Raw genomic sequence first — 20,203 nt, forward strand, 5'->3', positions numbered from 1 at the left:
TTGAGACCATAGGCAAGAATTGTCTGTCATTGGTTGTGATTTCAACTCTGTGTTAGCAGGATTTTGTTAGGTCAGCTGACAAATGATCTGGTTTTCAGAAAGGGAGCGCTAAATAATAATTTAACAAATCACATGGTTCAGCCTAGTCAGAAGTGTCAGCTTATGCTGCACTGCTTTGCTTTGTCCTTAGCAAAATACCAATAGGTGACAGGCTCAGTCCTGTGATTCTTAATCACAGCTTTGCATTCCCAAAGTGTCTTTGGTCCCTGCAGTAGCTGGTAGGACACAGTTATTCCGGGCAGTGTGGGGCTGCCATTTCGTTCTGTGTGTGCTGTAAAGCGGCACATTTCGGAGGGAGGGAGTTCTGCAGGCAGGAGGGGCTGCTTGAGATTCACCATGGCTGGTTCAGCTGTGTAGAGCATGACAAAAACGAGCCATGTCTCCAGTTCCTAATGAGAAGATGTAAAGCCATTCATCACGTCGGAGGAGAATGGGGTAGGCGAGCTGGCAGCTTTCCTGCCAGCTCCCAGGGCTCCTTGCCAAGTGGGCAGCTGGAGGAGTTGGACCAGGCTCTCTCAGAGGAACCAGTGTTGAATTCTTGAGAAATATTTCTCCTTTCGAGAAAGTTTCAGATGCAACTTTCTCCTTCAAGTCACTGAATTTTTCAGAGAGTTCAATTTCCTTTACTAAGTGGGTTTCTCAATTTCTGTAAGGGGATTAATAAAAGTAGGAGCAACACCCTGCTTAGACATAGGCAAACAAACTTTGTTTTCATATTGCCTTTTATGATGGAATATATATTTACTTCTGCACACTTCATAAAATCAGCTGAAAGGATGTTTACCTAGTGACTCTATTCTCAAGTTGTTTGAATCACAAAAGGATTGACTTTTGCAGAAAGTACTTTGTATTTTGTATTGATGAGAAGAATATAACAAGATAGTTAACCTTTGCTATACTCCTCTTTCTGGAGCTCAGAAGAGAATATATAAGTTCAGTAAGGAGACATATAAAAGTGGTGATAAACCTACCAACTTGACAGAAAAAATTAAATAAAATGCAGTAATGTTAGAAAGGGGAGAGGAAAAGATAAATGCTCCTGTGCATGGAACTACAGCATTTAGTCTCTGAAATGTGAAATTTTTTCTCAGCTATTCAGCTAGTCATAATTACAGCAGTGAAGTAAAGCATTCACTCCATATTTTATACTTTTGGCTATAATTTAGGAAGACTCTTTATTTACTTATTTTAATAGTAGTCTGATGTGGTACTGTAAACTCAACAACAAAAAAGGAAAAATAAAAGACCCCCATACTGCTTTTCATGAGAGGGGTTGTAAGTCACTTTTTGTGTCAGAGATGTCTCCATGTAACTCTGCACTGTGAGAGGACCCTTTGCATTACAGCAAGAGGAGTGGTGTCTTGGCTGGTGTGATGCTGGGTGGCAAAAGTCTGACATTCCAAACCAGAGGCTGAGTTCATTACAAAGGTGGGAAAGGTTCCAGAGGAGCCTTTGTTATGAAAATCAAACTGTTAAGGGTTTCAGCTTTACTCAAGTTGGGGCAGTGATGTTGCAGACACAAATCCCCTTCTCTGGGCCGTGCAGACCTACAGGCACAGACACACTGGGGCAGCAGACCTTGCTAAAAAGGAGTGGGTCAAAAAAAAAAAACCAACCCCACACTGCTGTTTCCATGATTATTCTACTCCTGTGTTTGTTGGCAGTTATCTCTTTTAGATAAACTTTTACCATGTCCATGGGGTGTGTCAGTGTGCAGAGCAAGCTGTGCCGTGTGCTCACTTAAAGCTCTCCAGCAAAAATAATGGCTTTTGCTTTCAGAAACATTGGAAAGGTGAGAAAAATGCTCACAAACAGAATATGATTTTTTTTCCAAGCACTAATCAACCAGTAAAGCATAAAGCAATTCTCCCCTGCAAAGCAGTTCAGCTGCAGCTAACAGAGTGAGATCAGGACTAATATTTTTAGCCACACGTACCCACTGTGGTGTTACCAGCTCAGTCACATTTGAAGTTTTGCAATGCGGATCTTCAGCCCTAGGGTGCAGGTCCCTCCCCATGGTGGACTGGGTTACCAGACCTACATCTGGTGAGAAATTACTCCAAGAGCCATAGTCAGCACCTTCAGTGCTGGAGCCAGCAGTGTACAGCTACATCATAAATTAGGGGAAGCACAGTCTGGTCTAAATCTTCATTCTGTGGGACAGAGCCTTGTCTTCCCAACAACCCCACCTGTATTGAGGATGGATGTTTGCTTCACTAGTACCTGAAAATGGTTGGTGGTTAATTCTACCTTTTTACTTTTCTCAGTTCTTTTTCAGTTAGTGACTCGCAGTATTTGCTGCATACTCTTAGGCAGCACCTTGACAGATTGTTTTAGCCTTTCTGGAAATAACAAGCTGCATGTAATTCAAAGGATTAGCAAATGGGAGCATCGTGACTTACAGAAAAGGCCTGTGTTCTCTAATACTTGCTCTTTTAATCATAATGAGTGTGACTTTCTTGAGGCATGTAAGATATTTCTGTTTTGTTCTTCATACCAAAAAAAAAATACCGACTCCCTAACCAAGGAACATTAATTGTAGAAAGACTCACAGAATTATTTGGGCTGAAAAGGACCTTAAAGATCATCTTTCTGCCATTGGCAAGGCCATTTTATAAGGGACAGTTTTCTGGAGCAGGGTGTGGCTTGAGTTTGGGAATTTCAGCTGGTTGGATGATGATGTGCTGGAGGGTGGTGGAAGGGCTGAAAGAAGGATTTGAGGGGCTGCAGGCAGCTGTGAGCCAGGCTGCAAGCTCAGGCCACCAGGCAGCACACACAAACACACCCTGTTCCAGGGATCACACACATCCTTCTTTCTTCCTTCAAAGGAGCAGTGCTGCTTAGAGGTGAGGTTGGAAAATGGATGGGAAACAGGTGGTAAGCTATTTATTATAGATTAAGTGATGGCAGTGCTCTCTGTGCTGTCTAAACATAAACCCATCTTTCTTTTCCCATGGAGCTTCCTCCCAAATAAATGGACCAGTCAGACACAGAACTCAGCAGTGCACAGCAGCAGTTTATTAAAAAAGAGCAAAATTAAGCAAACAACCCAGCAATCCCTATATCACAGACAAACACAGGATCATAGGAGAATTGATACTTTGGGTTTAATTGCTGGCTCTCAGCTGGTTTTCTTCCTGAACTAAGGAGTAGTTTAAATAAATAATATTTTATCTGCACATAAAATGCATGGTTCATGTCCTTATTCCTTGTTTTCAAGCGATTATCTTTTTGTAAATTCAGTTTCTTTTGAGATTATATCTAGTATGCATTTCTCTGACTGAAAGGTGGTATATTTTATGCCACATACAAAACCAGAATTTAGATAATTTGTCTTTAGCAGAAATAGCTTCCAGATCTTTTTGTTATTAGCCACTGGAGAGTTTCTGTAACATTTAAATCTGTGAGAGAGTTGAGAAACTTTTTGCAAGTAGGCAACTTCTTTAACCTGAATATTGAGAACTGAAATTACAATATTCAGCTCCACACAGTGAAAATTGTATATCCTCAGCTATGCTGAGAAGTGTTAACTTGCTTTTCTAAAATGAGCCAACTCTGAATTTATACTGTTGTTGCCATGGGTTGTGGAGGATTGATGCTGCAATGCCTTTGCACGACAGGGCTGACTACAGGTTTATGCATCAATGTTGGGATCAGCTCCTAGGAAGAGCCTCCCGCTGTGAATGTTCTGTTACTGGGATTTATTTCCTTGTTGCAGAAGATTTAATGCAGAATAGTATACCTTGACCTCTTTAAATATGTGTCCTGATTACATGACTCTCATAGTTATGAAGTATGTGCTTTATTTTCCTGATAAAAGCAGTAGATATATATATATATATATATATATATATGTACACATTGTTATGCAGCAGTACTGAGAAATTGCTGTTCCAACTCAGAGCTTGCAGTTCTCCCATTATACACAGATCTTCAAATGAAGGTGAAGAATCCTATATTTCATTCAGGGGGTTTCATTATGTTTGGCCAGGAAAGGGGTCAAGATTTTTTTCAGGCATTTAAAAAAAAAAAATAAATTAAATTTTAAAACTCTGAAAATTAAAAAAAAACGTTTAATGTGTTTTCAGTGGAGCAGAGCAGTGCCTTTTCTAGAGCACCTGGAATCTCATCTGGTGGAGGAAAAGCTTTGGGATGGATTTTTGCACCTTCCCTTGGAGGCATTGAAGCCTCTGAAGCCCCTGTGGGCTCTTGCTGCCTTGGTCCAGTGTCGTGAGCTGCTGTCTGCTGCCACCTACCGTTTTAATTAGGAGGCTTAATTAGCGTGCCAGGAGCATGTTCCTGTTGGCAAAGCCAGCGGCTTGGCTGCTTTGGGAGTCGGGCAAACACTGGTGCAGCTGTTCCTGGAGATTGCTGCCTTGGAACCTGTACCTGCAGGAAAGCCCCAGCAGCTCCACTTCAACACCAGCCAAACCACCAAGTTTTCCCCCACCCCAAAAAGCCCTAAAAAGGGTCTGTTGTTGCCTCAGCTCCATGAAAATCCACCTCAGCTCATTACAGATGATGATTGTCAAATGTGTTTTACAGGACATTCTGTTACTGCTGGGGTGGGAGGTGGTGAGCTGCTGAATTTCTCCCATTTTCTTTTTAGAATTACATTTTCTTTAGGCTGGTACCTTTAGAATGGGGTTTTGTTTCTTTCAAGGTCGCTCTTAGCTTTTTTGTGAATAACAAAAATTAAAATATCCCTTGTTTTGTATTTTTCAGCTGTTTGTTGGTCTTGGATTTCCATATGAAGGGCCGGCTCCCTTGGAAGCTATTGCCAATGGATGTGCTTTCCTAAATTTAAGATTTAACCCACCAAAAAGTAGCAAGAACACAGATTTTTTCAAAGGCAAACCTACACTCCGAGAGGTAAGCACTATCAATCCTGGTAATTTTTTTACTGAAAATGCTTGTGGGTTTCATTTTAACAACAGAGTGTAGGAGAAATTGCATTAACGTTCAAGGTTTATTGCCAGAGGTGTGCAACTGCTTTTTTCTTTAGTCATTGATGGGAGTATCAGTCCTTATTTTTATAAGACAATTAAAATTGTGTTGTTAGCACACTTCAAGCTTTACCTCTAGATTTGCTTATAGGTACATTCTGCTACTTCTTACTGAGACATCATAAACTGAAATTTCACTTGGAAACCTGATGTTCTGCCCAGGAACAGATCATGTCATTTTGACACATCATTTGAAAGTGTTTTTATTTTGTTGAAGAAACAGACATTGCAGTGTACTGTGCAGGAAGTAAATAGGTGTTTAAGTAAATTATGAAAAGGGCATTTGTGGGTGGTTATGTGAGTTTTGGGAGTTTTTTTTTTTTTTTCTTCAGAAAAGACCTGTTCAGGGCACTGTTGAGTTCAGGTATTAATGGTTACCCACCGTGTTTGTGGTTAAATGCTTTTGGACTTTTGGAGAACTAACTCTTGAAGAAAACAGGAAAACCAAACTCCAAGCTTTCAAAACAGTCAGTGTGTTCAGACTCTAGTGAGAGAAGACTGAAGCTAACTAACCCCTCATCCTGGCACTGACTTCAGAATATTTTTCTTTTATTCGGTGTAGGTAAAATTCTGCCTATACTTGTAAACATGTAATAGCCACTATCTATTTCTGATATCAGCACTCATGGCTGTGGCTGTGGCTTGCTCATAGGTGTATGAACATGTATTTTTTATGTATTTACATCAAGGGAGAGCTCTCGGGTGACATGCAGATGATGAGAACCTTACACAGCCACACTTCCCAATTCAGGCTATGCTTGGGCCATATAAATTGTGTCCTGAGCAGCACTGGCTGGTTGATAAGCAAAAGATAGTTTCCCATTTGCAATCAGGAACTTAAATTCCTTACCATTTTATGATCCACAACTGTAATTGCCTTTCTTGTTATACACTGAATTCATGTCCTGTACAAGCTGAAGCTTGCCCCTTATCTCAGTCTGTGTTGCTAACAAAGGAGACAGCAAAAAGGGAATGCAAGCCAGTTTAAACTTTCTTCTTGGGCTTGACACCTTTCAAAACCTTTCTTCTGTGAGTTCCTCAGTTTTTGTCTCATTTCCAGTTGTTCTGTGCCCAAACATCATATCTGGTCAGGCTCAGTAAATAATCTAAACACATCTAAGTGCTTTGTAGGAATTTCAGGGCTTGGGATCCATAATAAATCCCGATGGCATGTGTCAACACTAACAGAAATGCTGTGTACCTGACTTGTACAGAAAAATAATCCCTATTAACTGCCCTAGTCCAAAGTACATCATGTATATCCATCAGGAATATTGCTGCCTTCACGAGCCCTGATGACCTATCCTGAGAGTGACCTTTTCTCTGACTGGTCTTCACAACTCCATTTAAGTCTGACTGCCAGTAATCCATGTGCTGGCTCTTTGGGATTAAGGAAGCCTTTAAATGCTTCTCTCCATTCCTCAAGTGCTAAAGAAGAACAAAAAGAACTTGTGTAGTTCTGTGACATGATTATCCATACAGGAATTTGAAGATAAAGTCTGTGTTTAGTGATTTTGTAAAGTAACCTCTGCAAGTTACTATTCTCCACAAGAAAAATGCAATGACTATTTTTTAAAATGGGTTTTTAAATATTTTTAGTAGTGAATGCAACAGTTTCTTGCATTCCCTTGAGGAAAAGAGCACAGTGGATCTCCTAGTGCAGGAAAAGGTTCTTCTTCCAACAGACACTGCTTCCTGCTTCAGACCTTCTGCAATGTCTTTTTATCATAACGACAGCATAAAGAGGCAGCTGTATAAACATTGCCTACAAACAACCTGTCCTGTGGGGTTCTTTGGTATTTATTGAAAAAGCAGTTTTCTTCTGAGGCTGGTGTGAACCACTTCTCTCTTCTGTAGCTTTTGCTCCCTTTGTGTGTTCATGTGCAAGTTGTCACTCCTGGGTGACCGGTCACAAAAAGTACTTATAGAGCTGTGCTGCTAGTTCTGAAAGCAAGTGTGATGCAGCTTTTCTCAGTTACCTTCTTGGATATTCATTGATATTGTTTTCTGAAAAAGTGATGAGCAAAATATTGGTTATCACTCTTGGTGAGGTCAGGTTATTCTTCTACTCTCAGTCATGAGAGGCAGAGTTCTTCTTTTGTTATAAAAATTATTCTTTCTTCACTGTTGCTCACAGAAGTCTGGAAATGTTTGAAATTTGAAGGATGCAGGGGTAAGGATGACATCTCTGGAGCCAGCCATTCAGGTCTAAGCAGGACTTGTGGCAGTGAGAGGTTGTGAAGAAGGAAGGTGGCTCTCTGAATGAGGTGTGGGGAAGCAGGGTCATGGTGCAAGTAATTTCAGTAAACATCAAATCTTCTGGGATGTGGGTCTTTGTGAGGATTGGAGCCACAAATCAGAGGGGCATATATCTTACTTGTCATCTGTGTAATCTGATTTTCAGTTTTCCAACTAAATTCACTCTCTAAATTTAAAGAGAAAATCTGAAAAGTAACTCAGAAGGAATGATGCTGACTGTTGTGTTCTAACTGAATTGCTGCACTACCCTAGTGCATTTCATCCAAAAAGTCAGATTAAGAGAGTGAGAGGCAAGGATATCTTTACACATTAATTTTTACCAATATAATTTCTTCTTTCAGTTGACATCTCAGCATCCCTATGCTGAAGTTTACATTGGAAAGCCCCATGTGTGGACTGTGGACATCAATGATCTTTCTGAGGTTGAGAAGGCCGTGAAATCAATTTTGAATCAAAAGGTGAGAAATGTGTCTTCAATTTGCTATCAGCACTTGGGGGTGTAGTGTGTAGTGCACATACAGTGTTTCCTAATGTTAGTCTAATGAGTGCTGCATTTTGGTAGGGTATTGAAAAAAATGGTTGCTACATATCTATGGTATCAAAATTCTCATGTTTCAGTACTGGATATGTCAGGTTCTTACTTGAAAAAAATGAGTGGGTGAATTTGTATAGAAATGAGAATTTTGAATGTGAATTATACAGCAATCTGTGTTTTCTGTGCATTCAGGAGGAAGTTTTGTTGTTGATTCTTAGAGCGTTGCAGACTCTGCACTGCTCAAGTCTGAGTTTGTAGCCTTGAGATTCCCACAGAAGTGCTTGTGCACTCGTGGTGTGGAATGGTAATGAGGGCACTTCAAGTGGGGGAAGAGTATGAAGGCATTTTCAAAGGTACCACATTCTGTTTTGTCACTTCAACTTCAAAACTGAAACTTAGTTAAAACAGGAGCTCTGGAATCCCAGAGGGTCTCAGACTTGCTTTACATCTGCCACTTTGCAGTGTACCCTGAGTTTCCATAAACATAGTAATGAAGCAATTCTTACTGTGTTTAAAAAGGAGAAAAATCAGCTAACACTGCTGATGCTTTTTAAAAATTACTATTTGTTAATGAGTTTATTAGTAGGTTTTTTTTGCTACCTGAGCTACAATGGAATATTTTGAACAGAAGCTGCTGCCACAGAGTACACCATGAAGTTGATTGGAACAAAAAACCCTCTAACCTTAACACACTGTCTCCACAGATTGACCCTTATTTGCCCTATGAATTTACCTGTGAGGGAATGCTTCAGAGGATGAACGCCTTTATTGAAAGACAGGTATGAACTTCTGCTGTGGATGAGTCTTGGATTATTTTGGAAAGGGAGGATTATCTCCATTTTAAAGCTTCTCAGTGTTGCTGCTGTCCAAGCAGAAATAGTAGCTGTGCAGACCTTGGCATTATATGAAAGCAGAAGGGCAAAGCAATTTGTCAGTGTGTATGTGACTTCCTTAGCTGTGTACACACATAAGAGCTTTGGCTCATGAAGGATCACTTAAATACAGAGGTACTTTTTGGTAGAATTGCAGTCTCTGGGCAGAATTGCAGCCTCTGGGCAGATTTTTCAAGTATTCCGTTTCAATCAATAAAGATTTAAATGGTTTGGAACCCAGTTACTTAAAGGACTTTTGGTCCCTGTGCATTGCTGCCAGCTGAGAGCAGCAGAAGATGTTGAGTTGGAGTAATAAACTGCAGAGATTTACATAGGATCCTGGTTTCTAGAAATTGTGTGTTTGCTTGGACTTCTGCCCAAGCCAGATCTGTTTCAGTAGCCAGCTCTGCCTTTTGTTCTGGCTGCTGCAGAAGAGAGATAGGAATAACCTTTATCTCTGATACATCATTTAATTGCCAGGATTTCTTTCAGGGACACTGGACATTTGTCTGTACTTGTATTTCTGAAGGTGGGTGCTATTAAAGACAGTCCTAAAGAATAACACAGCTTCAGGGCAGAAGGACAGTTAACACAGCATAGCTGTTCCCACTTTCCTGCCAATAAACACTTTAAGCTTTTTGCTGCTGTATTGATGACAAAACCTGTAAAGTATTGCTGCTGCTTTTGATTCTTGTATCCAAGTCATCTATAATTGGAAGTTTTTGTCAATCAGGAAGAAATGGAGCTCATAAGTAAGGAGTAAGGGAGAAAAAGAGACAATCAAGAGATGGCACCTGTGGCTTAAACCTGTCTCTTCCCTCTGGTCCTCCCACAAAGGCTAAGCCATCCCTTGTGCCTCTCATAAATCCACAGAATATTGTAATTTTGTTCATTGCTTTGACTAATTCTCAAAAGCTGCTGGTGTTTCACAGCTCCAAGCACAATTTTTAGCTGCATGTGCTTAGCACTTTGCCTAATTAACATGTCAGATGAACCAAAAATAAGAAGTAAAAATAAAGACTGAGGCCTTACTTTGATGAGTTTGTGGTGGAGGCACAAGGAACAGAGAAAGCAGTACAAGCTTGAAATGGGAACAAAGATGCTGGAATAAGGAACTGGTCTGGTTCAGAGGTTGTGTGCTTTGACCGTGACAGAGGTCAAATACTCTCCCACTAGTCACTCTATGGCCAGTGAACCTGTAGCATTTAGAGAAGGTGCCCAGAGTTCCCCTTCTGAGGCCTTGGCTGGAGGTCAGGAGGAAGGACAGTGTTCACAGGCAAGGTTTAGTGAACTCCCTGAACCTTCAGATCCAACACCTAAGGCTGAAGGCTTTACGGTCTGAGGTAAGAGAGCTGCTGTGAGCTGTGGTTGCACACCCAGCAGTGCCACCTTCAGCTGCCTTAAAGCAGCTTTGTCTGCAAGCTGCTCCATCCTGCCAGTGCCCTGCCCCTGCAGCAGCCAGAGAGGCTGTTTGGTGTATCCCTGCCATCTGCTGAGCCCATCCCTGACCCTGTTTGCTCTGGGGCTGCACACACGGCTGTGTCTGCTCTGCAAGGCAGCAGAGGCTGGGAACCAGAGGCAGGGATTGCTTCAGTTTTGGCACTGGCATCAAAGGAGCAGCCAGGCAACCACAGCCAAAGCAGCAGGGATTCCCTGCTGTAAATCTGGGAGCTGTTGGATGAGGCTGGGCTGATGGAACAGACATGCTGACTTTGAAAGATGTGGCCAAGCAGAGAACTTGATAACCCAGCAGAAAATGTCTGGGGCAGGATTCTGTGAGGTCAGAAAACTGACTTGGCTCAGCAGAGGCTCAGCTGAGCCCCAGAGCTTGGCAAAGGGAGGGAGAATGTTCACCCAAGAGCAAGAAAAGATAGATGAAGGAGGGCACCTCCTTTGGTCTCACCTTGAAATTTGTGGGTCCCTGCCAACCCATGATATTTTGTGATTTATGACTGTATAATATCACATTTGTGGTTAGACCTAGAAATATGAGAACTTCCTTCTTCAGCAGAGGAAATCAAAATGGAATGAAAAAAGCTCAAGCTGATACTGAGAACTGGTAAATGAATTTAGGGCTTTGGGTCACAGTGAGGAATCAATTCACACAAGTTTTGGTTTTGCCCAGAAAAAGCAAACCATGATGGATCAGGCCCAAATTATTTGATCACCCTTTGGTGAGAGCTGCCAAATGTTGAAATGCAGTCTGAGTATTGTCAAATGTTGTCTGAACACATCATAACAAAACATGATCTGTCACTGCAGGATTTCTGTCACGGGCAGGTGATGTGGCCCCCATTAAGTGCCCTTCAAGTAAAAATTGCTGAACCTGGAAAATCCTGTAAGCAAGTTTGTCAGGAAAGCCAGCTCATCTGTGAGCCTTCTTTCTTCCAGCATCTTAACAAGGACAAAGCTCTGCTTAGGTAAGTATTTATAGCACAAATATGTTGTCTGGTCTCTTTATTGCACTGGTTTTTACCACACTTGGAATTTAAAGCACAAATTGTGTGAGAAGGGAAGGTGGGGAGAGCAGCTCTGGCTGCAGCAAGCTGTGGGTGAGGGCCTGGCAGTGCTTTGTGGAGTGTGTGGTGGTGGTGACAGCTGAGAGCACCCTGTTAAACCTTCTGTCACTATTGTCCTGGGTTGAGAATTGTGAACCCTGTAGGTACAGATGTGTAAAACTCACCAGCTATGCACTAAGGAAAGGAATGCAGCTTTCAGGTGCTGTCTCTTTGGAAATGTGTCTGTGTTCCTTTCAGAATAAAGCAAAGTTCTCAAAACCAGGCTCCCACAAATGGCTGCTAGGGAATCTGCTTTCCAGGTTTTCTATCCCCACTTTTTGCTAAATTACATTGTAGAAGATTTTGGGGGTTGTATTTTCTTTGAAATGTTGTAATTTCCAGTGGAGTTCAGAAGCAGCTCATATAAAAACTTTCTTTTCTGGCTGTCTAGACAAAACCATAATCCTGTGGAAAAAAAACCCTGTCTGTTAAATGCTGCAAGTTACCAATGTTTCCAGAATAAGTGAAAAACAAGGCTCTGCTGGAATTTCTACCCTCATGCTTAAGCTTTGTGGTCAAAAAATGGCAACTGGCATTTTTCATTTCCCTGCTGGCTGGTTCCTGGGAGCTGCAGGCCCTTTCTCTGTAGCCCAGGTGCAGCATCCTTTATCTCCACAGTCCAGCTCACCCACCTGGAGCTGCCCAGGGCTGCCTGGCTCTGTGGGGCTTCCCTGGGGAAGAGACTTCCTGAAATCAAAGAGAATATCTCCTGATTTCAGATTCTTTGAATCTGTCCTACTGAAAATCCATGGTGTATTTAAATATTCGGTTTTGGAGAACAGTCGAAAGCATTTTTTTTTCTGTTTAACTTCTTTTATTAATCTTTAGGAAACAGTAAAGCTGTAAAGGCTGCACTGCCCTCTGCAGAGAGAATCTGTACAGCAGAAAAGTCATGTTCTGGAAAGCTGCACTTGTAAATGCACTCAGTTTAGGGTCTAATAGGGCAGGGTTTGTTATTTTTAGCGAGAAGGGGTGAAAACTGCACCAAACTCCCATAACCTCAGGTGTGATGCAGATCACGTGCTTTGCTTTTTAGGCACAATATCGAATGTCTCACCACGGAGTCTGCCAGCGATATCCTGGTCCCCTCTTTTGATGCGAGGAGGAAGCACTGTGTTTTCCAAGGTGACCTGCTACTGTTCAGCTGTGCTGGCTCCCACCCTGCCCACAGAAGGATCTGCCCCTGCAGGGACTACATCAAGGGGCAGGTTGCGCTCTGCAAGGACTGCCTATAGCAGCAGCAGGGCTGCTCCCAGCTGGGGACAACGTGAGTAGTTTGGAGAGGAGTTCCTTAGTACTTCCTGCACTTTGGTCCAGGTTTTCCGCTGCAGGCAGAGCTATCGGTGCTGGGCAGAATCATCTACTAAGAGAGGAGGGATTCATAATAAACAGCTGTAACTGATCTTTCCTTCCTGTAAGGACGTTTGCAGTGTCACTCTTCAGATTCCTTCAACTGTTTGAGAAGAGAAATGAGTCTCATGTTTGACAGTGATTTGAAGATGACTGCACTGAATAGTTTGTAGAAAAATTTCCAGACTCATCAAATTTCTGGTTTTGTTGTTTGGGTGAAGTGTTTTCTATTTTTTTAATGAGTTAGGACATCCCCCATCATGGTTAGCTAAAGGATCTCAGCTTCATTCCAGTAGAAAATTGAAAAAAGTGTGCTTGAGGGATGGGATGCTGGGGAAGGAGGACTTAACATTTTATTCAAGGTGCACTGGTTTGGGTACAGCTTTGGCTTGAATGGCTACAAAACAGTTTACTTCACAAGAACTTGGAATAATGAGAGAGCTCTGTACTCTGCTATTGGGTTATTTGGGCCCAGTTATTTTTTTGTTTTGATTTTTATTTTTTTTGTTTTTGGGGTTTTTTTTCCTTTTTTTTTTAATTAAATCTTTGTATACAACAAGATATTGTCTGCATCATAGCTGCTGCACCAGAGCAGCCTAAGCAGAGTGTCACAAATGAGCAAACAGGCAGTTGCCAGCGTGTGACGCATCTTGGTGACTGCACAGCTCACTGGGGTTGTGGCATTCTTCAGCGTGGAAAAGCTACAAAAACACACAACCATTTTTGGAATGGACTCAATCACAGTTTACTGGTCCCATTTAGAGAGCAATCCTCAGAATTTGCCCACGCTTCTGTTGTAGTCTGTCTACTAGAAATACTTATGTGTGAAGCAAAAAGTACTCAGCATCATTGGAGCAATATTATCGTTAGAGCCTCAGTTTGCTACGGCTTCCAGTAGTTAAAGTGTTGCTGAATGGCATAGAAAGGTTAAACTAAGCTAACTATAATTATTGTATGGTAGAAATGTAAAATGTCTTCATAACTAGCTAGGTTTTTAAGGAGAAATTTTTCTGGAGGACAAGTAAGAGGAGACAAAGAACTGAAAAGAAAATAAGTAATCAATCCTCTTCGGTTCTTTGATTGTTTTTCTGGTTTTAGGGGGCTGCTTGTTTCTTCTTCCCTTTTTATCAGGCACACCAATTGCAAATTTAGGAGAAAACAATTGAAAAGTTCAGAATTTAAATCAAAGTTGGTTGGAATTTTTTAATTTTTTTTTGAGAGAAGCAAGTTAACTCCTCTGAACTGCTGCCTTTTTACAGAGGTAATTTTTGTTATTTTCAGCAGAAGGTGACATGCTTGACAGCACCATTTGTAGTCAGGAAGTTACATGTTAAGATTAGTGAGAAACAAATCTGCAGTCAGAGTCTGTAGGTTTGCAATTTGGACGTGCTCTCACCATGCTGGAATAAAACCTCAAATCAGCACAGATTTTTTTTTTTTTCATAAAGATTCCCAGGTAGTAATGAAAGGCATAGATGCTTTACATTTTCCTTTCTCAGACATATCTGCTTGGTTCAGATTTTTCATGTAAGCAGTGTTCATTTTCTGTGTGGGAGTATTGATGGATGTGGTGACCTACCAAAGACCAGGCAAGGGAGATGTTATTGAACTGTGGGTAAATCCTCCAGAACAGGATACATTTTAACTTCCAATTTGAAAGCAGTGAATGAGCCTTTTCAAGCATTTGGTTCCCTGCCTCAACACTCCTGACAGTGTTACCCTGTAACACTCCATAACATCTCTGCACAGCATAGGAGGTTGTTGAGTATCCAAAAAAGATGTGTGGGAGCTGTTGAACAGCCGGGTCACCAGGATCTGGGTTTGATGATGTGAAAATCTGCTGTATTTTAGATTAATTTTCCAGAAACAGAACAGCTGGGTTCTCTAATGAGAGGCAGAATTTTTGTATGAAAAGAAAACAAACACAAGGCAGTATGAAAATCCCTCCTGTTGCCATAGCTCAGCATTTGCTTCAGTCAGCACTAATGTAGTTTACCATAATTTCACTGCCCTAGAAAAGCTGGGGGAGGACAATTGGAAATGCGTCTGAGCAGGCACAACAATTCATTCTGTATTTATATAAAATATCCCCTGCATACCTGTGCATATTTGTGCAACTAGAAAATTCTGCCTATCACAGTGCATGAACTTCCAGCTGGTGCTGAAAGTAAAGGCAACAGCAGGACTTGTCTTCACCAGTTCAGCCTGATGTTTTTCAGGCAGGAATTGATTTCGGACTGGGATATCACCGAATTATGTTGGAAACAAAGATTTCTGCACTTATGGAGTGCAAAACATGTGGGTTCTGCTGTAGTGCAATTCTTTGCTGTAAATACATGTTTGCTTAGTTCCCCCTGCTGTAAGGCCCACATGGCAATACATACTGCGTTTGATTTTGCCTCTAAACCTTTAAAAATGGGAGGGGTTTGGTATTTGTTATTATAAGATTTTCTGGTCTAGTGCTTTGCTCAATGTTAAGTTTGCCTTTACCACAGCAGGGAGAGTTTATTATAAGCTCTGTTTTTTCATGCTGTAGCCCTGTTTCTAGTCTGCTGAACTGAATTACTGCATTCTGGCAAAAATGAAACAGCAGCACCGGTGCCGCTTGCGTTTCAGCCAGGGACAGAACACCCAAATTTTCTTCAGAGTCAGTGGACTCTGATCTTGTTTCCACTGAAACCCATAGAGAAGACTCATCAATCTTGAAGAATAACAAATGAAGACCTTCAGCTTCAGTCTAAATTCCTGTAAAAGGAGCCTATCATGAGAACTGTAAGTGCAGTTACTGTGTTGCTCACTGAGCTCCACACACGCTCCCCACCACACAGCCCCATTCCCTCGCCCAGTGAGAAATTAGTGAATCCTCCTGCAGATAAACACTCAGGCAAATCAATGTGGGACTAGTGAAAAGTTTGAATTATTTACTAAAACCTGTAATAGATATCCACATTTCAGGCTAGCAGGCAGCTTTCTGTCTGAGTTCCATAAGTATTTTCTTTCCTAATTGAAGAATAAAGGTGTAGTCTAATTCTTGCACTCAAGCAAGAACATCAGAGAGGGGACCGTGCTGCTGATTTCAGCCTGACAGTCGAGCTTGCAGCTCCCTGTGCTCAGAAGTCAGGTTTTTGCATGACTGCATTTGAATATATTGATCTGCAATTGATGGGAAAAAAAATGTCAAAAGTTGAATACGAAACCATTTTACAAGCTTTTAAACATATCTCTCATATCAAGACATTCTTTGTTTTAAAATTTTGTATTTTTGTATGTGACCTAGTTTTTTTCAAAAATCTTGTTCCTACGGGATTAGAAAACTTGAGAGAAGCATTTACATATTTATTAAAATTAACATAAAAGGCTTGCCTTTGAAAGGTAAAGTTGGTAAATACACACTGTTTAAAAATGCCAATAAAAACCTCATTTATTTCATATATGCAAGTTGATTTGCACATGTATAAATAGAGTTGCTTTTTGCATTTTTTGCTTAGTTTCTATGTTCTTTTTGTAATTTATAGTTGCAGCAGCGTGTTTGCTTGTTTATATCAGATTATGTTTCTACAAATATTTAATGTTTATGTGCCTTTTTTGCTTTCTTTGGGGTTCAGATGTGTGTTTGGAATATGGACGCTGTCTGAACAAGTATAATGGAACACTAATTCCAGGTAAATTGTGCTGATGACTCTACAACTTAGTGGTGTGAATTTTGAATGTTTTTAAGTAGTGGAGAAATCTGTTCTAAAACTATACAAGGCTTAATAAGATAAAAGATGCTATAACTTTTAATAATTCCTGCAAAACATTGCTTCTGCAAGCAGAATGCAATTTACTGAGAATCTGTGATTTGGCATGAGAGCTCCTGCTGGGACGGGATGTTCGATGACCAGGGAGCAAAGGAAAGCCATTAACATTCCCCAGGGAGACAATGATAACAGAAAACCTCCAGGAGCAGCCACAGCTGATTTGATGAGCAGGAAAGTTGAAGATCCACATTGAGGTTTGCGAGGTGTTGTTTTTTCAGATAAAGGTGTCTCTGTGTGGACGGACACCGGTGCCTGGTGCTGCCAGAGAATACAGGACTTTTATCGGTGCTGAACTGCAGCTCTCAGTGGGGAGGGACTGAGCAGCTTATTGCAGATGGATTTGCTTTTTTGATGCTGCTACTTTTCTGCAGTAGTAATTTGCAAAGCAGCTGCTGATCAGATTGGGATGTTGGGATGGGATTGTAGCCAGAGCCAGGACTCTGCACCTTCCCAGCTACTTAGTGTCAGCTTTTGCACCTTCCTGATTATCAAGAATTCAGACTCATTGAAAATTTCTCCTGATATCATCAGCCCCAAATCAGGCTGTCATGTTGTACCACTGCCCTTTAAAATCCTAGGCAGCATCCTTGATTTGTTCTTAACAAGACATACCCTCCCCTCTAAGAGTGCGTGGCCCATCTGAATTGCAAAGGTGATTTATGAGTTTGCAGCGCTGTTCACGTAAACAAAACCCAAATTGCTTTCTCAGGTATGTTGTTTGCTTGGAGTTCATTTCAGGACCAAATTTTGCTAGTAAAATAAATTAAATGGGATGAATCAGGCTGGATACAATCTCATCTGAGCCTAATTAACTTCGTGACTCCCACTGGCTTCAGTGATAGCACAACTCCTCCATTAATGTTTCTTAAAATTAAAGAAATCAGCCCTCCCTTTCTAATAAGTGTAAAGCACTGTATCTTAAATGATAAAGACCAAACATGTGCAGGGCATATTGTACACATATCAGCAACCAGTTTTTCTTCATGTCACAACATAGGTTAGCTCTAAGTTGATGTTACTGATTAATTATTAAAGTATCGGTTGAAAATGTGGTTAAATTGCTGTTCAGTCAACAGTTGGGAGTCTGAGAGGTGGCATTTTTGATTGTTTGTTTTTAGAGAGACCAGGAGTTACCAGTTTCTGATTTCCCAGTCTTTTTTCCAGGGGTGCTAATGTTTGGCCTGGCTGTTTCCTTGTGATGTTTGTCCTGCAGCTGCTACAACTTCACCTTCTCACTTGTGATCTCTTTCCATCTGTAGTTCTCCTTTGGCCCCATTGTTGTAGGGATTGCTGTAAACTCAAGGAGAATAATGCACTGAGAGATGAGTTTTCATTGGAGCTGAAATGGTCAGGGACATAGAGGATTTTATTGAGATCTGCTTTAATAATATTGCTGTAAATGTAAAATCAAAACACACTGTTTTATGGGCAGTGACCTAAATTTCACCTACACATTTTCAAGCAGTTCTGTAGGGTTGTTTTTTTTTAATTAGTTTGTTCTGTCCAAATATAATTATATTTAAATTGAATGTGTAAACAGCAACTCCAGGTGTAAAATGCTTACTGCAGGAATCTGTTGAAAATAGCAGAGGCTGGACCCCAGAGTGCCTCAGGTATGAGGCATCACTTGTTGTTCTTTCTTCCAGGAAAAGCAACAAAGTGCAACCATTGCTGATGTGCCTTGCACATTGGGACCTATTCATTTTTATAGGTGTCATCCTTTGCATATTCATGTAATTAGGAGCACACAAAAGTGTTTTAATTCAGCAGACCTCTCTCAAGAGCACTCAGCCACCTGTTTATTAAATGAGTACATAAAACCAGGTCCTCAAAGTTTTGATAAAATGAGTAGTAGCTTCACCCTCAATACACAGAAACTGCTTTAAAACAATGAGTTGTGCTCAAGTGATTGAAACCCTTCTCTGTGCTGGGCAGGTCAGTGCAGGTGCCATTTCCTTAAGTGTGCTGTGCACGGGACCAGAATTTGTCACCTCATGTAAGGGCTCTCAGAACTGAAGCATTGAGGACTTTGCTGTCCCCATGGCCACCAAAGCACGTGGCTGCTTCTGGTGCAGGAAAACACATCTGTATTGTCACTGCAAATACCAGCCCTGGGTCCTGCAGGAGCCACCAAATCCTTGGCTTTAAGGAGAGCATGTAAATAACGCCTGGCATTTCCTGGAGCCATCCGGGCACCAAGTGCATGTAACACGACCTGGCTCAGGCTCCAGCAGCTGCAAAGTAGTTTGAAGTATCAAATAGGCACACGATAAATCAAGTTAAATTGCTGTCTGAGGGCAGTTAATTTTAATAGTGTAATACCCAGAACTAATTTATGTTCGTTAACAGGTCTGTTGCAGTACAGTGACAGTGAAAAATATTTTTAAGGAGTCATGGGTTTAATTTGGTTTTTGCAAGGAGTGCAGGAGAGGAGGAGGAAATGGCAGTTTTTACCAAAGGAGAAAAGAGAGTAAATTTTGTGAGAAAAGTCACCCTGAAGATTCTAAGAGAATGAGAAGTAAAATATCAGGGAATATTTACAAAGCTAATTTGGGCTTGGAGACATTGATCCCCCTGAGCTTGCTGAGCTGACCAAGGCACAGAGATTCTCCAGGGTGCAATTTGGGGCAGCTCTTTTGGTTCTGGTCTGCAGCATTCCCTGGAGGAGTCTCCCTCTTCATGGGTGAAGAGGGTCAGAGTCTGAATAAGCCCTGTAGCAGTGTAAATTAGGAAAAAACTCTACTGAATTCACTGAAAGTAAAATATTGGTTTTTGCAAACAATCATGTGGAGTCAAGGAGGGGTTTTAAATGTACACAAGAACTTCAGGGTTAGGCTGGTACTATGGGGTGTTTGGTTTGAATTCTCCCCTAATAGGTTAATCCTTTGTTTTATTTCAATGGTTGTGTTCCACTATATTACGTTCAAGCAGTTGGATTCAAACAGAACGCAGTGGTTCATATACTGCCAAGTTCCTGGGGTTCAATAGGATGGGATTTTTTTGATTTATGTTTTTTTTTAGAACAGTAAATGTCTGTACTTTAATGGCATAGAAAAATGCTTTGTTTTCACTGTTGTAGAAAAAAACTAGGGAGAATTTATTTTTCAATAAACTTTTTTCTTGTGTGATTTGGATTTATGATTGTTTTGTGCTTAAATGGGAATGCCATGAGCTGCATTTTATCCCAAACTGCATTTGTGTGGCTTCTTCCAACTCTGCAGCTGGGTGTTTCTGTTGCTGCCCCACCTCTGTGCAGTCCATGCCTCAGCCAGAAGAACATCAGGTGAGTAATGAACAGTTTGCTTTGTTTTGTTTGAAACCTGAGTTGGATAATGGAAGCCTTCTTTCATGAGGCAGTTTTGTCACAGCAGTAGTTAGGAATTCCTGCTTTCCTACAAATTTATAGCTCGCTCAATTACAGCAGACACTGAATTTACAGCTCACTGTAAATTTGGGAGAAAGGGAAAGTGAGACTGGAATTGCACAGTGGCTCTCAGGCCTGCAAGACTTACAGGCACAATGCACTGTGGAGTTGAAAGATAGAGCTACACTAAATAAATAAATAAAAATAGCAGGTAAAATAGCAGCTTTAGAGTGTTCTCCTGCAGGATCCAATTTAACAGAGTGCTTGGGAGCTTATGAAACATTTGCATGTGGAACAAGGGCTCAGGCATGAAGCTTTGGCCCATGTGGGACTGGGGTGTGCATTCAGTGCACTTGAGAGGTGCCACATGAAATCACCTTGGCAGCTCTGAATAAATCC

General features: G+C 41.2%; 1 protein-coding gene across 7 annotated transcripts in view; it reads left to right on the forward strand.

Annotated features, from left to right (window-relative positions):
- Nucleotides 1-19,574, forward strand: part of MGAT5 (alpha-1,6-mannosylglycoprotein 6-beta-N-acetylglucosaminyltransferase) — a 113,618-nt gene extending 94,044 nt beyond the window's left edge. For 5 of the 7 annotated variants that reach the window (XM_086898681.1, XM_086898679.1, XM_086898680.1 and 2 more), the window contains 5 exons: nucleotides 4,786-4,932; nucleotides 7,667-7,783; nucleotides 8,565-8,639; nucleotides 10,995-11,152; nucleotides 12,327-19,574. In XM_086898681.1, the coding sequence (XP_086754807.1) occupies nucleotides 4,786-4,932; nucleotides 7,667-7,783; nucleotides 8,565-8,639; nucleotides 10,995-11,152; nucleotides 12,327-12,525 (696 nt within the window). In that variant the 3' untranslated portion in view covers nucleotides 12,526-19,574. The remainder of the gene's footprint in view (nucleotides 1-4,785; nucleotides 4,933-7,666; nucleotides 7,784-8,564; nucleotides 8,640-10,994; nucleotides 11,153-12,326) is intronic. The other 2 variants (XM_086898685.1, XM_086898684.1) reach the window with 1 other exon arrangement.
- The last annotated feature ends 629 nt before the right edge of the window (nucleotides 19,575-20,203 follow it).

The sequence above is a fragment of the Cyanistes caeruleus genome, chromosome 7 (assembly GCF_971803275.1).
Source record: "Cyanistes caeruleus chromosome 7, bCyaCae1.hap1.1, whole genome shotgun sequence".
Lineage (NCBI taxonomy): Eukaryota > Metazoa > Chordata > Aves > Passeriformes > Paridae > Cyanistes > Cyanistes caeruleus.